At 49.6% G+C, this 21,305-nt stretch overlaps 1 protein-coding gene across 1 annotated transcript in view; it reads left to right on the top strand.

Annotated features, from left to right (window-relative positions):
• Nucleotides 1-17,233, top strand: part of COTL1 (coactosin like F-actin binding protein 1) — a 38,630-nt gene extending 21,397 nt beyond the window's left edge. The window contains exons 3-4 of the mRNA XM_055307140.1: nt 1,224-1,381; nt 15,933-17,233. Of these exons, the coding sequence (XP_055163115.1) occupies nt 1,224-1,381; nt 15,933-16,043 (269 nt within the window). The 3' untranslated portion in view covers nt 16,044-17,233. The remainder of the gene's footprint in view (nt 1-1,223; nt 1,382-15,932) is intronic.
• Nucleotides 17,234-21,305: the final 4,072 nt, after the last annotated feature.

The following is a 21,305-nucleotide window of genomic DNA, read 5'->3' as shown; positions in this document are numbered from 1 at the left end:
CCATCCCGGGGACCCAAGCATCCAGCCACCGAGGTGAGGAGGGGGGAATGGAGTGGTTCCCATGGAAACAGGCTGCTGTGCTTTTGCTTGTGTCGCCTTGGTACGAACAAGTCGGGAGGTACCCGATGTGTGGCCCTGCCTCCCCCTCACATCAAGGCAGCAATTTAATTAAACACCCTGCCGCGGCTTCTCGGTTTCCGCCGCGCTGGCTTCCCGCGTGCAGCCGCGAGGCCGGGCTCCCCCCACGCTGTCTGCAGCGGCCAGGCGTGGCTGTGTACATTCGGTTCCTCCTACCTGCCGCCTCGTTTCCTGTGCTCACTGCCCACCTGGCAGCTCCGTCCTGTGGTCATGACTTTGGGGAGAAGTTCCCACGGTGGCAGGCCGGGAAGGTCGCACAGCCATCACATTTCACCCTTGTGGTCGACCAATGAGGGAGGTGGAAAGTCACCCCCAGCTTGGAAGCATCCCAAATGTGCATCAGCAGGTGAATGAATGAGCAGAGCGTGGCCCATCCAGACTCTAGAATATTATTTGGCCAGAAGGGGAATGAGGGGCCAATCATGCCGCCGTGTAGCTGAACCTTGCCAGCGTGTCGAGCAAAAGAAGCCAGTCACAAAAGGCCACAGATTGTGTTCTCCCATCTGTGTGAAATGTCTAGAATAGGGAGATCCAGAGACACAAAACAGATTAGTGTTGCTGGGGCCGGGCAGAGGGACCTGCAGCATCAGCCTCACAGGAGAGCCACTTAGAAATGCAGGCCCTCAGGGCTCCATCTGGGATCTGCGCACCCTGAATCTGCATACTAGCCAGATCCCCCCGTGATTCAGATACACGCGAACATTTGAGCAGCACAGCTCTCAGGGGACCTGAGAAATCCTGAAGCCAGTGGCCAAAAGCCCTTTGAGAATGGAAGAGCTGCGCCAAGCAGCTAGCACAAGGTGAGCACCCCACAGCCTTACTGGGCGGCCGTCTTCACTTAGGGATGGTAAGGAGCTCTCCCCAATAATTGCAATTAAAATATGAACTATTTAGGAATTAAGCTGAGTAAGGACATATGATTTCCTCGAAGGAAAGCATAGCATTCTGGTGGAATACAGGAGAGGAGGGAGTTGGGCTCCTGCCGTGCTGCTCTGGGTGTATTCCGGCTCATGGCTCCTCCTTGGGAACAAAGTTTTGGGATGTTTTAACTGAGCACCATGCCCTCTTTTTGCTGTTGACGACAGATGACATCCGGTTGTTTGCCTTCGTACGCTTCACCACCGGGGATGCCATGAGCAAGAGGTCCAAGTTTGCCCTCATCACGTGGATTGGCGAGAATGTCAGTGGGCTGCAGCGAGCCAAAACTGGCACGGACAAGACCCTGGTGAAGGAGGTTGTGCAGGTAATTGGCCTCGTGTTCTTTCTGGGTTGGGGTGGGTCACGTCCCACAAAGGGTCGCCGTCCCCAGGGACAGAGTAGGCTGGGGTTGGCTCCTATGATTTAAGCTGTGTCACATCTCTAGACCACATCTCAGAGCCACTGGTGCAATGTTAACCAGAGTTGTTTGTAGGATGCGGGCTGGGGGCAGGTAGCCAAGTTTGTCATCCTGACCACCACATAATGGAAACATGGCAGCTGGGGGTTTACCTTTGAGATGGGACAAGTGGTTCACGAAGAAGAGGGCTGGAAGGGTGACCAAAATGGTGGCCACTACCTACTTGGATCATGGATGATCATGGTTGACTTCCAATGTTGGCCATGAGGATGCAGTGGGAGACTTCGTGCATGGCCTCTCTGTACAGTGCCTGGCACATGGTAGATGCTCAATAGCACTCATTCTCTCTTGCTAGATTAGTAGGAAGAGGGGTTTTGTCTCTGAGCTCCTAAAGTTTTACTTAGAGGGCTCTCAATTTCCAAGTGTTTTTCTGACCTGGGTGTAATAAAAATTGGTACTGTTGGAAACTTCCAATGTGGTTCATTTGGGACTAATGCTTGGGGGTCACGCTGAGAAAAGAAAATCTGAATTCCAGAGAGATAAATCAGGGGAAAATGGAGATGAGGGAGAGTTCTCTCCTTACCACAGCGTTCTCTGTTTTGCAAAAGGGTTCCTCCAAGCCCACAATCAAGAGATGTTTGCCAACAGGTATGGGCTTTCTTTCTGAGAGGATGAACATATTCTTGAATTGACTATGGTGGTGGTTGCTCATATCTGTGACTATGTGAAAAGCCATTGAATTGTAAAAAGCAAAAAGAGAACAAACACAAAAATAGACTGTATGGAACGTGGTATTGTGGATTGGATCCTGGAACAGAAAAACTGGTGAAATCGGAACGAGGTCTGGAGTCTAGTTGACGGTAATGTTTCGATGTTGACTTCTCCATCATGACAAATGTTTTGCAGTAATGTAAGATGTTACCCCTCATGAGCACAGTGTGTGGGGTATGTGGGAACTCTCATCCTGTCTCTCCTGCAGCTTTTCTGTAAATCTAAAATTATCCCTCAAATAAAAGTCTGACTTACACAATAATGTTAGGAAAGAAAAAAAAGAATTCCCATCCTCACATTATCGTGGCCTGTCTTTTCCATCCTCCCTGCCAGCTCCGGGGGTGAGCTCCCCCACTCCGGCGCATCACAGTCTGCAAATCACACTCTATATGGGCTTCTTGTCCTACCCCACCCACCTAATTTCATAAATGATGTGGCTGTAGTCTTTGTAGTGAGCACTTCTCTGGTGGTGGAGTGTGCTGTTTTACAAGTGCACCGTAATGTCTAAGTGTCCCTGTTGGCCTCCTGAGTTGTTTCCAGTTTATATTTATATAACATTCCATCCAATATTTTATTTATTTATTATTTTTATTTTTTAAGATTTTATTTGAGAGAGAGCAGGAGCAGGGCAAGGGGCAAAGAGAGAGGGAGAAGCAGACTCCCCACTGAGCAGGGAGCCGGACAGGGATCCAATCCCCAGACCCTGGGATCATGACCTGAGACACTCAGGCAGATGCTTCACCAACTGAGACACCCAGGGGCCCCCAACCAACATTTTAATACACGCAACTCCTTTGCTCCCTGACTGAATGAACTATTTCTTTAGGATATGTTTTCTGGGGGTGGGGTTCCAGAGTTAACAGACGTGAAAATCATTTTTAAAAGGTCTGAGTTGTCAGATTACCTTCCATAAGCGGGTTAGCACCCTATCTAGGACATAGTAAGTGTTTACTTAGTAAATGTCATTGGCTTCACATCTGACATTACTGGCTAATGCTGCTGTTTGCACCCTGCCCAGCATGGATGCCCTTGCTCTGGAAAGCCACCTACTTAACCCCACGGGCTATTTTTCACCAGGTCCATTTGGGTTTTAATGGTTAACCAACTTTCAGGGGTCCCCTTTGTGGCAGCAGAGTGAAAAAATGCCAGAGTGCCCGTTCCATGGTCAAAGGTCTCCTGCTGAATTCCACCTTCCAGGCTCTTCCTTTGGCCAGCCTGGACGTGCGTGGCCAGCAGGAGAGGGCGTGTGGGGAGAGGATGCTTGCCAGTGGGGCGGTCTCTTGAATCTTGTAGGGTTCCTTCTTTTTCTTTCCATTTTAAAAATTGTGATAAAATGCAGTAACATAAAATTGCTCATTTTATCCATTTTAAAGCGTGTGACTCAGTGGTGTTAAAACATATTCACAGTGTTGGGGGAACCATCATTCCTCTCTAGTTGTAGAACTTTGCCATCACCCTCAAAGGAAACCCCATCCCCATGAGCGGCTGCAGAGTTCCTTTTTGATCTAGAACTCACTCGGAGCGAGCCAGTGGCCCAGGGTGATTTGAGGAAATAGAATTCTTGGGTGGGAAGTTTCACTTAGGACTGTCGGTTATAATCCATTTGTTTGCAAGCTCAAAGACGTTGAAGCAGAAAGGGGAATTGCCTGGCTTTCTAAACTGGGAAGTGTGGGGTTGCCGCCTTTAGGTGTGGCTGGATCCAGGGCTCCAGCAGTAGCTTCCCCTCCTTTCTCCTTTCTCTGGGTCTGGCCTTAGGTGGCCTCTGTACAGCAGAAACAGTCCAGGCTATGGTGGTTCTTCTGGGGAGGCAGAGCTTCATGATTGGCAGCTCGGGCATGTTCCCAGGTGTTGTTAAAGGGAGGCTGGTAGATGAAAAAGCCCAGATGTCCACTCTGGCGTGGAAGCTGGGATACCGTCTTGCACTGCAGGCATGGTGTGACATTTTGACCATTACCTTTTGCATTTTTCACTTCTGCATTTAAAAGGGTTTATTATCTGAAGCTGTTATAATACCTCACATTTATACTACAGTTGTAAATACAGCCATTTAAGTTACAAAGGGTCCATTATGACGGCATAATGGTGTCTTTCCAGTCACTAAAATTGTGCTAATCCTGGCACACATGCCAGTTTCCTCTCTGTTTAATAGGGAGTCAGAACAGATGTTCTCTAAGGGACCTTCCAGATGGGCTATTCTGGATTCTGTGTCTTGTGGACTGTGGCATTTCCCCAACTGCTTCTTGCCATGATTTCCATGTGAATAAGTGGATTGACTATTAGTTTAAGATTATTGATAAGCTCTTCGTTTTTATTGTCATAAAAATGATATACCCACATCCTTGTACTTTGCATGAAATGTAGACAATGTAAGCTGACATAGAGACACTAGAATCAAGAAAAATGGGTCTTCATGCTCCCTGCCTGGCCGTGGGCAAGTCTCACTCCCTTTCTGGGCTATAGTTTCCTTATTTATAAAAGGAAGAGTTAGGTGGGTTGACTTGCTATGTCGTATTCCGTTTTGACGTAGTCTGAAAAGTTTTCATTAAAAAAGTGTGGTGCTTTGTTCATGGATCAGACCTTTAAAGGAATCTCATTTTATTTTGTTGGACAAAGGGGCATTGTGGTGCTGTGGTCTGGAGTGGAGCTTTTTGAACCAGATGGTGTGGGTTCAGATTTCAGCTCCAGTGCTTGCTGTGCAGCCTTGGGCACATTGCTTACCTTCTCTGGACCTCAGTAAAGATATGGAAGTAGTTGCTGCTATTATTCCCAACTTTCTCTTTTAGACGACACCGTGACACTCAGTTTTCGACATTGTGCATTATTTCCTTAGGAGATGCTAGGTCTGTGGTTGAGCCACATTGCCCCAATGTCCTGCAAATGGCTTGGGCCAGAGTCCCCACCATCAACAACACCAGGGGTCATGGCCTTGTCCAGCCTTGCCAGTGCTGACTTCAGACAATTCATCCCTCACCTGCCTGCTGCAGAGGTGCTTTAACAGATGGGGAAACTGAGTCCCAGAGCGGGGCTTGGACTTGCCCCAGAGCCATGGCTAACAAGCAGCAGATCTAGGCCGGAGCCCAGAGGAGTTACAAGTCAGGAGGTTTGATTGTGGGTCTCTAGTCTGTGCTGCCAGGCTGAGAACCTGAGATATGTCTGTGACTGGGGATGGGAGAAAGCAAGACAAAACCAGACAGGCTGCTGGGCAGGTTGGGCTGGACAGTGGTGACACCCAGACTTGAGTCCGGGGACTGTGCCGGGTGGACAGCATGCGTGGCTGCCTCGCCGCAGCTGTCGTCTGCTGCACAGAAGTGCCTGGCTCATGCCGGGGACAAAACACCCGGCCCATTGTCCTGGCGTCTGTGCGGGATTAGAGGGACAATGCGGTCCCCACTGTCAGGTCCTGCTGTCCATGCCGGGACAGGCTGTCTTGATTTAGAGCAGACTCTGTCAGTGATGCAGCATGCTTGCCTTGCAGAATGGCTTTATTCATGTGATCCTTTTATTTATTTTTTAACATCCTATGAATGTCCACAGAGTGGAGTGACCAGAGGGTACAGCATGGGGAAAAGAGAGCAAGCATGTTTCCCCCAGGGAGCAGGAGGGATGGTGTTTCAGTGACCGTGTGGAACTATCAGCTTAATGTACGTGTTGACGGCTTCTACACCCCGGGAGCACGGTTGGCTTAGATTCTGGACCTCCTCTCACCACACAGGGCCAAGACCTACTAACACGCCAGCAGGAGGGCCACATGTGGGTACCACTGTGCTCAGAACACTCGTAACAATGGTTTTACTGTGCCCCCCCACCATGTGCTTGGCACTTTGAAGGACTTTCCCCATATTGAAATCATTTATTCTTCACCACAAGGCCAGTTCTATCCCTAGCCCCATTTCATAGATCGAGGGGTCTAGGGTGCTGGGAAGCCAAGTAACTTCTCAGGGTTCCGGTGCTTAGATGTGGCAGGGCATTGCGTGGCACCCAGACCGCCTGGCCACAGAGCCCAGACGCAGTCACCTGGTCCTGCTGCACATTTGCAAAGTCCTCAGCACCAAGAAGATGTTCTGAGGCCACATGCGGTTTGGAAACCCTACCTCTGTAGATTCACTTGGCACATTAAAGAGTCTGAGAAGTTGTGCGGGAAATAAACCTCTTAGATTTATTTTTAAACTTACCCAATCTTCTTGGTCGGTAGAGCCTTTAAAATAAAAACTGGGAACGGAATATCATTGCTCAGCACTTGTTTAAAAAAAAAAAAAAAGAATGCTGCTGTGTCAAATGGAAAAGATCATGGGCTTTAGTGGGTAGGAGACCCAAGTTGAGATTCTAGCTCTGTCAACTTTTTGCTTTGGGACCTCAGGCAAGTAACTTTATCTTCCGAATCTGTGAAAAGGATGTTATGGAAAAGAGAATGTGAGATTTCCATGGAGCTGTTGGAAGGATTAAAGAAATGCAAAGGATGGACAAAGGGATTCTCTATTTTGGTGAATGGTGAACTTTTATTCATCCTTCAAAACTTTCATTTTTTACACCATTCTCCTACCCGCCTCAATCAGAATTAATGGCTCCTTTATCTGTGTTTCTACTACGAACTTATGAATTAGAGATTCCATGAATTGTAAATAGATGACCCTAGGAGGCAATCTTGAGGGCAGAGACCATGGCTGCTGTACTACAGAGCACTCCTTGAGTCTAGAAGAGTGCAAAAGACAGGTGCTAAAAAGAGAAGAAACGAATCTGTTCCCATAGGCGTCAGATTGTGTCTTTTTGCGTAGTCCTAGGACAGAAGAAGAACATCCCTAAATGTCCACTAATTAGTCTCAGGATGGCATGAAACTGTGGAAGCCAGTTACACTCAGGGACGGATTTGAGGGTGGACTGGAACTTCCAAGGGCTCTGCTTTTATTTCAGTTGCATGCAGATGGGAGAGCTGGCCTGGTCGGCCGGGAGAACCCGCACTCCTGAGATTGTGGTGTCATGAGATTTATGGGGCTGCTGTTCTGCCTTCAGAGCATTCGCTGCCGCTCAGCACTCTGGGGACCCCAGCACTCTGGGAACTGGATGTGGCTGCTTCGTGGGTCTCTAGAGGGTGTCAGCTGTTTGTTTTCACCAGGAATGTTTACTAGGCGGTTTATGGAAAGGCTCTTTATTCTCAGAACTAGAAAGGGCCTTTTGTGCTCATGCATTTCACCTGGGCCTGGGCAGGGGGGCTTTTGTTGCTTAAGATGCAAACGACCTGATAGGAAATACAATGCTCCCAGCAGCCTGTGAAGGGCCGTGTGGGTATCAGGATGGGAGCCAGGATCCGTCATTGTGGGCCAGCTGCTGTTATTACACCCAATATTCAGATGTGGAGGCTGAATCCTTGGAGTCCTTGAGCCAAGGCAGAAGCAGAGGGTGGGGGATCAGAGGCCACCTGTACGGTGGGGAGCCGTGTGGCTCACTCTGGGCTCCTGCTAACCAGAAGTTACCAGCTCTTAGGAGAGAGGGGTAGACACCCCACACTCTGAGCCTGACACATAAATGGAAGCCACTTTCACAAGCAAAGAGTTCTGCCCACAGGCTGGGCCCTGCATACCTCTCACGAAGGCCCAGATGGGTCCCAGGGCCCTGGCAGCCGGTGGTGGCCTGGCCCATGCCTGCTCCCGGCCAGCAGCTGGCCCCCCATGCCCCATGCAACGATTCCTGACACGGTCACCAGCATACAGCTTCCCCACTGTGGGGACCCAGCTAGGAAACGGGCAGGTCCTCACCAAAGGAGCCAGGGCACTGCATCCAGATAGCTCCTCTTCGAGGGTGACATGTGTACCCCATGTTCCTGTTGGGCTGGCGCTGCCTGTACTCTGTGCAGCTGTGTCCTTTGGTCCCCCCCCCCGCTCTTCCATGCACCATGCCTCATTTTTGTACTTCTCTTGTTATTATTTTTTCCTGGATATGCTGCCTTTGAGAGTCCCTCCTGGAACAAACCCCAGGCACCCTGTTTTCTCCCCCAGGGCATTGTGGTTTTTAAAACTGGTTCAGACAAAGAGAAGGAGGGAAATAATGATCAACCACCCCCGCCTCACACAGCGATTTCTGATTCCTGCTGACTCCCATAGAGCCCTTGCCACATGGATCGTGTTTTCCAAATGTGATTAATCACAGCAGAGGTACAGCCTGTGTCTTCTCACTTAACACTCCATAAGTGTGTTTTTGGATTGATAATTTTAATGTCTGAATACTTTTCTGGTCAGTGACTATAGCACATGTGTGCGTACTCTTCTGGTTAATACCTTGGCACAGGCTTAATTGTAGGTTCCAAACCTAGCCCATCACTCGGCAGGTGTGACCTTTTGCTGGCTACTTCACTTCCCTGCATTTGGGAGGATAACATCTAACTCGTGGGATCATAAAAATTAAATAAAATCTCGTATAAAAGTCTCTGATGTCAATGAAGTATTCAATGTAGATACTATTTACTTATTCAGGTTTTGTTGAAAAGTGAAAACAGTCTGGTGTTTACTGACAATGAACATCTGTGAGTATATGTTATAATTACCAAAAAAAAAAACAAAAAAAAAAAAACAACCAAAAAACTGTTGAATTATTTCCTGGGGAAAACTCCCCCAAAGTGGGTGTGGCTGAGGAACAAGAAATGCTGGGCACAATTTTGACCAGGCGGAAATTGAAAACGTAAACCTTGATTTAACTGTGCTTGTCAATCGATCAATCGATAGCAGGTCTCTGGGTTAAGAAGGCTTCTGATGCTAAGTCTGGATTCGTGAGAAAAGTGTCCTGATTATGATGTCTGCCGTGGATGCAGGAGGAGTGAAGTATGTCTCCCACATTCCTGCCATTCCCGATCTAGACGTAGCCATAGTCAGACATCAGGCAGAGGGGAGTCGAGACTTATGTAAACGTCCGTGGTCAGGAGAGCAGGGCTCAGAATCCAGGTGGTCCCCCAAATGCTAAAGAGGTGGGTGACCCCCCTGGGGTCAGGATTTGAGGCGTATGGGCAACTGCCCCTGTTTGGTTTTGGCCCAGCCCTCCGCCCAGCATGCACTAGAATGTCATGCCCCCTTGCCATCCGTCTTGGGAGATGGGACCGTTCCCCGGTGACCACCTGAAATGTGACCGAATGCCTCTCTCTTATCCTCTGTTTTCTCCCTACCAAGTAGGGTAATGTCATTTGTGACTTGGCCGCGTGACGCAGGTGCCTCTGTTCCCAAATCTGCCGAACGCTAGACTGTACCATTTTGCTGTTTGTTTTTTCCCTTTTCTATGATGACTCATGCCTGTTACAAGAACCTGTTCTTTTTGAGTAAATTACACCTTGCTGGAAGGATTTTGAAAACCTTGGCTTTTGAAGCACATTAGAATGGTTGTGGGAGGGCAAGTGTGGGGGACCCAGAGGGGTTGGCAGCTGAACACTCAGCGGGTTTGATGCTGTGCATTTTCATGCGGCACATGTTCCTAGGAGGTGTCCTTTCTCCTAGCAAGATGCAGGCTGCGGGGCACCGACTTCTTTCCCTCAGCACACTGAGGTCTTTGGTTTATAATTAATCTTTATCCACTTGGGGAAACGATACATTATTGCAGCCAGCATGTGTCTTGTCCACCCCCTATACCATCTTACACCCTGGGAGGAGAGCTTCTATCCCCCCCCCGCCCCCCCAACTTCTCTGCAGGGGTTTGGGATGGGCCTGAAGCTAGCGCACATCTTCCTGTTGAAAGCCAGCCTCTGATCTCATAGTTGACTTTTCTGTGCCAGTTTTCCCCACTGCTCCTCTGATTCTGGCCTCTGAGGTGGAATTTTGTCCCATGTGCCCAAGGGCCTTAGGTGAAAAGCCTTGGATGGCTGGTGGGAAAGTGTCAGGAGAACCTGTTGTCTAGCCCTCTTCTTTCACAGATATAGAGACCAGGGCCCAGAGCCATTGACTGCTTCCCTCAGGGTGTTTTAGGACCCCCTGGGTCTCTTCACATGCTCTCAGGCTCTCGGAGAGAGCCCTAAGCACCAGACTTGTGCCTTCCCAGGACTTAGGAGAATGTCTGGTATAGAACAGGTGCTTAGCACATATTTGTTAGAAGAATGAATGTCATTAGCTCTCATTATCTTTAGGTGCAATGAAGGTCCCCTCTCTTCTCTTGCCCCACTTTGTAGAAATGCGGATTGCTGACATCACAAGCTTAGCTGTCAAAGACTCCACACTCATTTTCTCTTCCCACACCTTTCTCTGCACCCACATTCTCTGCAGAGGTTAGCAACTCACCCCAGTCCTGGTGTTCTGGGTAGGAGTCGACATTTCTACCCCAACAGGCTTCCTGCCAGCCCTCCCAGGGCTAACCCTATGCCCAGCTTTTGGGTGTGCAGCTGGATTTGCTGTCTTCTCTCTGCAAGGGCGAGGAGATGCCTGTGTCACTGCCTTGGTTATTCTGAGGAATTGCCTGGACTTTCCTTCGTTAAAATAAATGGTGGGGTTGAAGAAACCATTGAGAGTGAAGGAAGAGGAACCTGCCACTCCCTGTGCTTTCACTTGCGAGTGTTTCAGGAAATTTTCCATCTCAGATTCCCCTGACAATCTTGAGAACAAAGATGAACCCAGGATCACTTAAACTATCATCTAATTATTTTGGGGAGCTCTCCTCGAGTGTCCAAGCCTTCTGCACACTCATCAGACCCTTTGCACGACACCAGAATGCAGGTCTTATTGTCCACCTTTGCACATGAGGAGACTGAGTGAGGGGCGTGAAGTGGAAGGGTGGTGGTAAGTCCCAGGGTGCAGGGGTAAGTCCCTGGGGAGTGCTGGCTGCTAGAGATGCAAATGGACAACTGTTCCTGTTTGTGCATGGTCCAAATCCATGCCCAGCTTCACTTTAGCACTGAAGTTGGTGTTTAAACCCAGGCAATTGGGAGCTGTTTAAAAGTGAGACGGTTGAGGGTGACCTGGGCTCAATTGGTTAAGTGTCTAACTCTTGATCTCAGCTCAAGGCTTGATCTCAGGGTTGGGAATTGAATCCCCACATTGGGCTCCACACTGGGTGTGGAGACTACTTAAAAAAAAAAAGTTAGGAAAAAAGTGAGATGGTTTAAAACCAAAGATAGGAAAATATTTAAACACTTCTTAAACCGGCTTTACAAACAGATTCTTGACTATGTACAGAGCCTCACTCTGATCTGTCCTAGAGTTGCGTTCTGTGGAAGAGACCACTGGAAGCTTTCACTGGAAGCAATGTCTGTCTTACATCTTTGAAATATGAACATATGTGCACTTGAGAAAAGTCACAGGGACAAATGTGTCCTAAGCTTGGTTACTGCATGTTTGCAGGCCATTCTGGAGTCAGATTTAGCTGGATGAGCCTCTTCCTTAGAAAAGTCCTTCCATGGCAAAAAAAAAAAAAAAAAAAAAGAAAGGGGATAGTGACCCTTTCTGGAAGCTATCAGCCAGGGATGGAGTGTTCCCACATATGACAAACATCTTTCTAGAACCACAGGTGACCATGCCTCCAGACCGGCACCTTTTGCTTTGAAATCTTTGACATGTGGCCTTCAGGGTATAACAGAGGCTGTGGTGGGAAGGATGGGCAGTCTAGAGTAGTGGAAGGGAGGGCAGGACAGACCAGGGCCAGAACCTGCCCCAAAGGCCCCTGCCATGAGGCTGCTGTGTGTTTTGGGATGAATTGCTTCCCCTTTCTGCATTTCTTGGTACTTTTCAACCAAATGATGGGGTGAATGTCAGAGTTTTAAGAGCTCTCTCTCTCTCTCTCTCTCTCTTTTTTTTTTTTTCAATTCCAGATCAGGACATAGAACATTTCCAGGCCTCCAAAAGCTCCCCCTCCTCCACTCATATCAGCTCAGCTCTTTTATGATTAATGATTCTCCTTGACTGAGCACATTATTCTTTTGGACTCTTTCCTGTTCTATCTGGACCCACCCTATCAGCAGTTGTATGTGTAAAATGCACGCTGGGTTTCTAAAACTTCCTACGGAGAAAAGAATGTAGAAGCTCCCATTAATGATTGTGTGTGTTGGTTACATGTTAGAATGACAGTATTTTGGATATATAAAGTTAGATTAAAAAAATCCTATGAAAATTATTAGTCACCTGGTTCTTTTTACTTTTTTCCACCGTGGCTACTAGAAAATGAAAAGCTCCCTATGTGTGAGCATTGCTCTGGGCTCTGTCTCCTTCGAAGTCAGGAATTGCCTCTGACTCCTGCAGCCTTCGCCGTCATGTACCTCTGCCCTGTAGGTGTTTGGTGACACGCGGAGGGTGCTAGGGACAGTGGCTGACAGTGGAGGTGTGAGCAAAGCGGGGAGGTGGTGGCTGTGCTTTGCTCAGACTTGCCTTTTGTGGTTCTCAGCTGGGGACTGGTCCTTACAGAGACTCCTTCCCATCTAGTGTGTTGCTCCCAGGTCAGGGTCTGGCCACCTACAGAACTGGTTTTGCTGTTTCTGCCTCTTTTTGAAATGTTACAATGAAGCCCACTCCCTGGGGGTGCTGCTGTCCACCCGACCAAGTGGAGGGCCCGTTCCAAGGACTGCTTGCTGGAAGGAACAGAGGGGGTCAATGTGGGTTGGGTTTTAGGCTGACTCAGGCCTTTTGGGGACTTTTTGTAGCGTCCACACCCTGAGGGGAAGTGTCAATTCACCTTTGAAGCCTCTGGGGGTGCCAAGCATCCTGTGTGGGGGAGGCCTGCTGGGGCCCTCTCCACGTGGCTCCACCCCTCCCACACTTTTGGCCCCCTGGAGGGCAGGTGCTATGCCCAAGTGGGAGTGGGTGAGGTTGCTTCTCTATGTACTTTTTTGATATAATCATTTTTTGCCTATCCTTTTTATTTTTTATTTTATTTTATTTTTTTTTAAGATTTATTTATTCATTCATGAGAGACACGGGGGGGGGGGCAGAGGCAGAGACACAGGCAGAGGGAGAAGCAGGCTCCATACAAGGAGCCTGATGTGGGACTCAATCCCGGGTCCCCAGGATCACACCCTTAGCTGCAGGCAGCGCTAAACTGCTGTGCCACCGGGGCTGCCCTCCTTTTGATTTTTAACTCATGTCTCAGTATGTAGCATAAAATTTAGGGGGGTATTTTTGGGTAGCCTGAGACATAGCTGTTTTGGGGGGGATAATTTTATTCATTTACATTTATTGTTATGTTTGTTTTTACTAGATTCTGTTCTTCTGGGTTGCTCCTTATTTTGGTTGTGATTTGATTTCTCATATACTCATGGTTTTAAGTTGGATTCTGCATAGCTCCATGTACAGTTTTACTGTAGATTTCTTAGTGCCTTATCAAACTTCTTCTTAATCTAAATCTTCTAATGGCTAACAGACGTGAACCGGAGTATTCTTATTTCTTTAGATTGCCATATATAGCTATCAGAAAGCAGGGGAACTTTGGACTTCCTGCTAGAGGCATCTCGAGCTGTTGGCTTCCTCCTCCTCTACTCTCTGCCTTCCCCCCCCCCCATACCCCTGGGGCTCAGGTTGAGAAACACGTTAATTCTCAGTTCCTCTTCCCAGCCCATACATCCAACTTGTGTTTGGTCACTGTCTGAAGGCAGACACCAATGCTGAGCAGCACAGTATGATGGAATGGGAATAGAAAGGGTCAGAAGGATGTTTAGTCATTCTGGGCTAGTTACACAATCTCTTCAAGCCCAACCCATGGATCTTATCTTAAAAAAAAAAAAAAAGCTAATATGCTGAAGGGAAGGATTAAGTGAGAAGATGTGTGAGGCTGCACCTGGCACATATTAGTTGCTTGATAAATATTAATTAACCTTCCCCTCTCTGTTGGTATCTTAGTGGTTTGGCATGATAAATGGCTTGTCTTTATATGCAAAACATGACCTTGAGTGTTCTCTTGGTTTACTCATTCTTCTAGAAGGCATGGTGACTTATTTTTTTTTTAAGATTTTATTCATGTATTCAGAGAGAGGCAGAGACACAGGCAGAGGGAGAACCAGCCTCCCTGCGGGGAGCCCGATTTGGGACCTGATCCCAGGACCCTGGGATCACTCCTTGAGCCAAAGGCAGATGCTCAACCACTACAGGTGTCCCTGTAGTCTTTTTTTTTAAATTAAGGTAAAATTCACATAAGATAAAACTAGCTATTTTAAACTATACAATTCATTGGCATTTAGTACACTCACAGTGTTGTGCAACCCCTATCCCTATCTAGTTCCCAAACATTTTCCTCTCCTCAGAAGAAACCATGTCCCTGTTAGTACTCGCTCCCCATACCCACTCCAGTCCCTGAAAGCCACAAATCTACTTCCGTCTCTGTGGATTGCCTTTTTTTTTTTTTTAAGATTTTATTTATTTATTCATAGAGAGAGAGAGAGAGAGAGAGAGGCAGAGACACAGGCAGAGGAAGAAGCAGGCATCATACAGAGAGCCTGACGTGGGACTCGATCCGGGTCTCCAGGATCACGGCCTGGGCTGCAGGTGGTGCTAAACCACTGCGCCACCGGGGCTGCCCTGTGGATTGCCTTTTCTGGATATTTTATATAAATGGAATCCTACAAGACGTGGTCCTTTGTGTCTGGCTTCTTTCACTCAGCATGATGGTTTTGCGACTCATCCATGATGTTGTGTAGCAGCACCTCATTCCTTTTTGTGACTGAATAATGTTCCATCATATGGACAGACTATAATTTGTCTACCCACTCTTCTGTTGACAGACATCTGGGTGGTTTCTACTTTTTATCAATAACGCTGTTACCAATAACGCTGCTGTGAATATTTGTGTCCAAGTGTTTGTGGGGATATGTGCTTTCATTTCCCTTGTCTCGAGACAAGGGTAGAACAAAGGGTAGAATTGCTGGGTCATATTAAAGGGTTTTAAGAATTATGTTTTCCAGCGTGTGACCATGTCTGGTATCCATAGGTTCTTAATAAACGGTGTTAATTGCTTACACTATTTCCTTAGTGGCTTGGCATGGCAAATGGCAAGCCATTTTTGGGGGGAGGGGGGATGATGTTCTAACCTTTAGACTTGTTGTTTGTATTTTGGTAAATTTCTTTGCAACCTTTCACCATCCTGAAATTTTCCTAGTTTTTTGAAGTCTCGTGATCTGCATACCAAAATAACTGTTGATTCTTCATGGCTTGAGTTCTTGAATAAAACCAGATCACCTGCTTCATATATTCAGGTTTTATGGTTGAAGCCAGTGCACTCCCAGGGGAGACAGTGGCTCTTTCCATTCAGCTCATCACGGTGGCTGAAACCAATTATGGTAGGAGATAGGCCTGAGCTATAGTTCAGGGCTTTTCTCTCTCTCTTCCTTTCGTTTTGGATAGCCAGCCTGACCTTAAACACTTAGCACACCAGCCTGCCTTCCCACCTCCTCTCCTATTCTTCTCTGGACAGGTTGGTCTTTCACAGACAAGGAAACTGAAGCAAGAGAGTTGAAGGAACTTGCCCAAGGTCACACAGCCAGAAAAATGACAGTGCCAGCATTCGAGCCTGGTCTGACCTTGACCCATCTCCTTGGTCTTGGGACTAGACTACATCCCAACCTCACCCATTTCCTGATCTCCAGTCACGGTTTCTCCTCTTCTTGCCAAACCACGCTGCCACCACATTTTCATTTTGATCATTTCTTAGTATTTTAGGTGCCAGGACTTCCTGGCGTGTTGGCTCAGCCACACTTTGATCCTGTCCCTTCTTAACGGGAACTCTGTGTTTCATTTTGTTCTTGCAGAATTTTGCTAAAGAGTTTGTGATCAGTGATCGGAAGGAGTTGGAAGAAGATTTCATCAAGAGCGAGCTCAAGAAGGCGGGGGGAGCCAATTACGACGCCCAGACGGAGTAACCCCAGCCCTTCCCCTGCCCCTTGCAAAGTCATCCGTCTGCTCCCCGGGGGAGGGGACCGCCACCCCAGCCACCAGCCCACCAGCCCACCAGGGACCGGAGACGCCGTGAGAGGCAGTGCGCGCCCCCCGTCTGCAGCCCACCTCCCCTTCCCCGTTCCCCGACCCTCAGCCCTGCTGCGCCCTATCTCCTGAAGCTCATGGAACATCTTTCTTTTATCTCCTTGTTTTTTGCACCCTCTTGCTTGTTCTAAGGAAAATCATTTTGATGCCACACCACGCACATCATCAGATCCGAGGCGCCTCCTGTGGTGACCCCTTTTCCTGGCACTCTCTTACCCTGTAGCCTGCCTGGCCTCCCTCGCCACCAGCTCGCATCGCTTGGGGCCCGGGCTGCCGTCTAGTGTCCCGTGGCGCCCACCTGCTTGGCCAACGTGCCTGTCGGGGGCCGTCTTCGCCAGCACACACGTCGATCCCACGCGTCCGGCTCAGACCCCCACCCTGAGCGTGCTCCAGGGTCCCTCACCCCCCATTCAGAGTTGCCTAAGCCACGCATCTGTCCCAATAGGGATGGTGCTCGGCAGTGAGACATTCAGGCCCGACACCCATCGCACAGAAGAGAGAAATTTTGCCTTAACAATTGCCCGGCAGCGGCTTTGGCACGCAGTCTGGAGCGGCTCATTCCTCCCCTTTGGCTTGAAGTCTCATCGTGGCATGGGGTGGGGGGCGCAGGTCCATGGCCAGCTGTGACCAAGAGTCTTTCAGGGTTCCCCTCGGGGGCTCCCAAAGTGACAAGGATGCTTGGGAGGGAGGCCAGGCCACGCAGTTGGAATTCAGGTACAGCGGGGGGCTGGTCCCCCATTTTCGGGGAGGCCCTCTGTGCCGACAGGGACAGCAGGGGCAGGGGCAAGGGCTGGCTCTGCCACCGAGCCGCTGGGGGAGCGGGTCCCTGCCCTTGTGGCACCAAAGCTGTGGTGTTCACCTTGGCTCTGCACCACGCCTTCAAAAGGATTTTTTTTTTTTTCAAAGAAAGATGAGATTGGCTTGGTTCTTCATGAGCACAGTTTGTGTTGTTCTTTCTTCTTTTCCTTGCTCATTTCATTTGGGGGTAGGAAATCTGTGCTGTATTGGGGTTGTGAAGAACATCTGCCCTCAAGCAGTTTACAGAAATAAACATGGTTTTTTTTTTTTGTTTTTCAAAAAACAAGTTTGTCTGATTTGTCTTATAAAGCTGCTTTCTCTACTGTACCAACAAAGACAGTCATTGTGTTCAGATCTAACCGGAATTCCTGGAGCTCTTGGGGGCAAGGCACGTTCATATTCAGTAGCTCATTTAATTTTTTTTTTAAGATTTTATTTATTTATTCATTCATGAGAGACAGAGAGAGAGAGAGGCAGAGACACAGGCAGAGGGAGAAGCAGGCTCCATATGGGGAGCCTGGTGTGGGACTCGATCCCAGGTCTCCAGGATCATGCCCTGGGCCAAAGGCAGATGCTCAACCACTGAGCCACCCAGGAGTCCCTAGCTTATTTAATTTTTAATGACAACCTGAAGAAACAGGTACTGTTTATATTCCTGTTTTATGGAAACTGAGGCTCAGGGAGTCGGAGTGAGTCACCTGAGGCCGCCCAGCTAGCAGGTGGCAGAGCTGGGATTGGAACCCAGGTCTCCCAGTGCCCCTGGCGCCGTGCCTGGGAGGGCAGCGGAGACGCCCTGCCGGAGGGACAGGGACAGGCACGTGGCAGCAGAACAGAGGCACCCCCTGAGTGGCCAGAACCCTCCACTCTGTCTTTTCAGGAAAAGCTGAGAGAAAGCGCCCTCCTTGGCTGGGCTGCCATGGCCTTTCTGCGGCTGTCCTAGAGCTCAAAAACTCGATTTCCAGCACACCAGCCCCGGTGGGAACCCAGAATGAGGCCGGAGGAGCCTCAGACACACAGACAACCCGATGTGGAGGAGCTGATTGTGGGATGGGGACAGGGCTGAACCCAAATCAGAGTGGGAAGGACCCTGGCAGGTGTGGGCAAGGCTGCCCCCAGCCCACCCCGGCCATGATGGGTGCTAATACCTGCCCTCTGCCTGCAGCTCTGTGGCTTAAGGCAAGTTAGTTAACCTCTCTGGGCCTCCGGTTCCCCGTCTGCAACATCAGCAGCAGTGTTTCCTGCTGGGATGGGTTGGAAGGCAAAAGGGGCACAAAGGATTATGAAGGCGTCCCGTAGGGGCTCAGCTCTCATTACATCATGCCCACCACTAGGTCTGGTTAGCTCTGCATGCCCCAGATTTTTCCTACACCCGGAACAGAGGGAGCCAAACTAGGTCTCCGGCTTTACGGCGTGTGGGTTTTAGCTCTGGTCAGAGAACTTGGGACAATTACAGGGAAGGATGAGCCCCTTCTGGAAGAAAAGCCAGGCTCTCTGAGGGAAAATTATAAAGGCACTGGGCTTGGTCCAAGGCATCAAGGAGGGCTTCCTTGGGGAGGTGACACTGAGAACTGAAGGGGAGGAGCAGTGGGGTAAGCAAAGAGGCAGGAGGTGGACAAGGGGATTGTGGACAAAGGTCCTTTGGGATGTTTGCTCTGGGGAAAAGCAAACAGGGTGCAGCTGGGTTTATATGTCAAGGAGCTTGGTTTTAATCTAAAGTGGCAGCTCGGGCTGTTGCTGGGATTTCAGAGGGTGCCTGATGGGATTGTGAGGTCCTTGAGGGCAGAGAGAGGCCTTGTCTCTACTCGTCTTTATCCCCTGGAACCAGCACCTAGCAGGTGTCAGCTAACGTTGCCTGGAACTACCTCCAGCAGCTCCTGTCTCTGCCCGAGGCCTGGGCCAGCCCTGATCCCCCGATGGAGGGGTCAGGGATGGAATTCTGGGGGTTCCAGTGTCTGCTCTCAATCACTTCACTTGGTCCTACAACAATTGCTCCAGATTACCCAAAATCGAATGGTGTAAAATAACCACCACATTATCTTGCCCTTGATTTTGTGGGACAGGGGATTTAGGAAGGGCTCAGCAAGGTGGTTCTCGCTGGCAGGGGTGTCATCTGGCTGAAAACACATCACTGACCTACTGTCTCATGTGGCCGGCAGCTGGTGCAGGCAGTTGTCCTGAAGCTTAGCTGGGTGTGGATCTGGGCACCCAGCATGCTCTCCCACTCTGGCCTGGCCCCAGGGGATGTCCCCGAGGACCAGGGGCAGGCTGCATGGCCTTTAAGCCTTGGAAGTCATGTGGCAGCATGTCCACTGGACCCTATTAGGGAAGTCATGAGCTCCTCAGATTCAAGGGGAGGGGACACCGACCTCACCTTTCAGTAGGAGGATTGCTGGGGCATGTGTGTCCTTGGTTATGTCCGGGCACACTGCCAGGGTGGGGGCACCCTCCTGCTCAGGGGCTGGCATGGGTGTGGGTGGGGCCAAGGTGATCCACAGTAAAACCAGCCAACTATGACCTTGGTGTCTCTGTGCCCTCTGGGGCGCTCACTGCTCCTGGCCAATTGATCCTTGGGGGAGACTTCTGTTTCTCTGCTTTACCCTGGAGCTCCTGATGGATGTCAACTCTCCGGGCGTCTTTGTGAGGTTGGAAGGAGCTCCACCCCGGGATGCCACCCTATTGGGGGCAGGCCCCCTGCTGTCCCATCCCAGGACATGTTGTCCTTACATAGTCCCTCCACTGCTTTCTGGTCCCCTTTGTCAGGGAACTGCAAAAGAGAGGCAAAAACAACCCAAAGGTCCACTGTGAAGGTGACCACCTGGGGCAGGAGGCGGCTCTATGCTCAGGCCGAGTCAGGTTGGAGGTGACCAGTTCCTTCACCCTTCTGAGCATCAGTGCCTTCCTCTCTAAGTCAGGACCGTGACAAAAGTACTTGTCTGTCTTCTCTGGACTGCTACACAAAATACCATGGACGGGGGCAGGGGGCTTATAAACAGCAAGAAATTTATTTCTTATAGTCTGGAGGCTGCAAGTCCAAGGCCAGGGCACCAGCATGGTCAGATGAGGGCCCTGTCCTGGTTCTCACTGTGTCCTCACATGAAAGGAGTGAGGGAGCCCTATGGGGTCTCCTTTATAAAACCAATCCCAGGGGATCCCTGGGTGGCGCAGCGGTTTAGCGCCTGCCTTTGGCCCAGGGCGCGGTCCTGGAGATCAAGGATCGAATCCCACATCGGGGTCCCGGTGCATGGAGCCTGCTTCTCCTTCTGCCTGTGTCTCTGCCTCTCTCTCTATGCGACTATCATAAATTAAAAAAAAAAAAAAAAACCAATCCCATTCCTGAGGGCTCCACCCTTATGACCCTATCACTCCCCGAAGAGCTTGCCTCCTAACACCATCGCACTGGGCATTAGGATTCCAACATGTGAATTTGGGGGACACACCCATTCAGACCACGGTGTTCCCTCTCACATTTTTTTTTAAGATTTTATTTATTTATTTATAAGAGACATTGAGAGAGAGTCAGAGACACAGGCAGAAAGAAAAGCAGGCTTCCTGCTAGGAGCCCAATGTGGGACTCAACCCCAGGACCCCTGGATCATGCCCTGGGCCCAAGGCAGATGCCCAACCACTGAGCCACCTAGGCGTCCGCCATCACACGTTTATACGACAACCAGATGAGATGGACCATGCTACCTCAGCAGGACAACATCATCTTGGTGTTATGTGGCTACTCTCTAAGGGGTCCCAGGAGACCATCCTTGCTCTGGAGAAGGGTTGGGCTATGAGCAGCTTCCAGCCTGACACCAAGGCAGTGACAGAACATCTAGATCCATCTATCCCTGCTGGTCAGTGCCACTGCCCACGGGCTTGCCCTTATAGCTCTGGGTTTGGCAGATGAGAACACAAATGCCTCCTGTGGTGTGTTCTGTCAGAGCAGGCCCACAGCTGGATGGGGCTTGGGAGGGGCTCTCAGACACCCTGATGGGAGGAGGGGCTGGTGCTGGGAGGCAGCGCATGGTGACTGGAAGGGTGCCAATCCCAGCTCCGCCATTTACAGGCTGTGTGATCTTAGGCAGGACCCTTCACTTCCTTCTGGAGTAGCCAGGGCAAGGCATATGGCCAGGCTAAAGTTCAGGGGGTCAGGGATGTATCACCAAATAGTTGTGAACAGAAATACAGTCTTCCACACACGCCTAGTAAGTGAGGCAGGACTTGAACCCAGGTAGTCCTTTTTTTTTTTTTAAAGCTGTATTTATTTATTTGAGAAAGAGAGAGAGAGCTCGAGAGTGAGCAGGAGAAGGGGGAGAGAGAGACTCCCAAGCAGGCTCCATGTCCAGCTCAGAGCC

This window comes from Nyctereutes procyonoides, unplaced genomic scaffold (assembly GCF_905146905.1).
Source record: "Nyctereutes procyonoides isolate TBG_1078 unplaced genomic scaffold, NYPRO_anot_genome, whole genome shotgun sequence".
In the NCBI taxonomy this organism is placed as follows: Eukaryota; Metazoa; Chordata; class Mammalia; order Carnivora; family Canidae; genus Nyctereutes; species Nyctereutes procyonoides.
The sequence above is the reverse complement of the archived record's forward strand: the minus strand, read 5'-3'. Positions and strand labels throughout refer to the sequence as shown.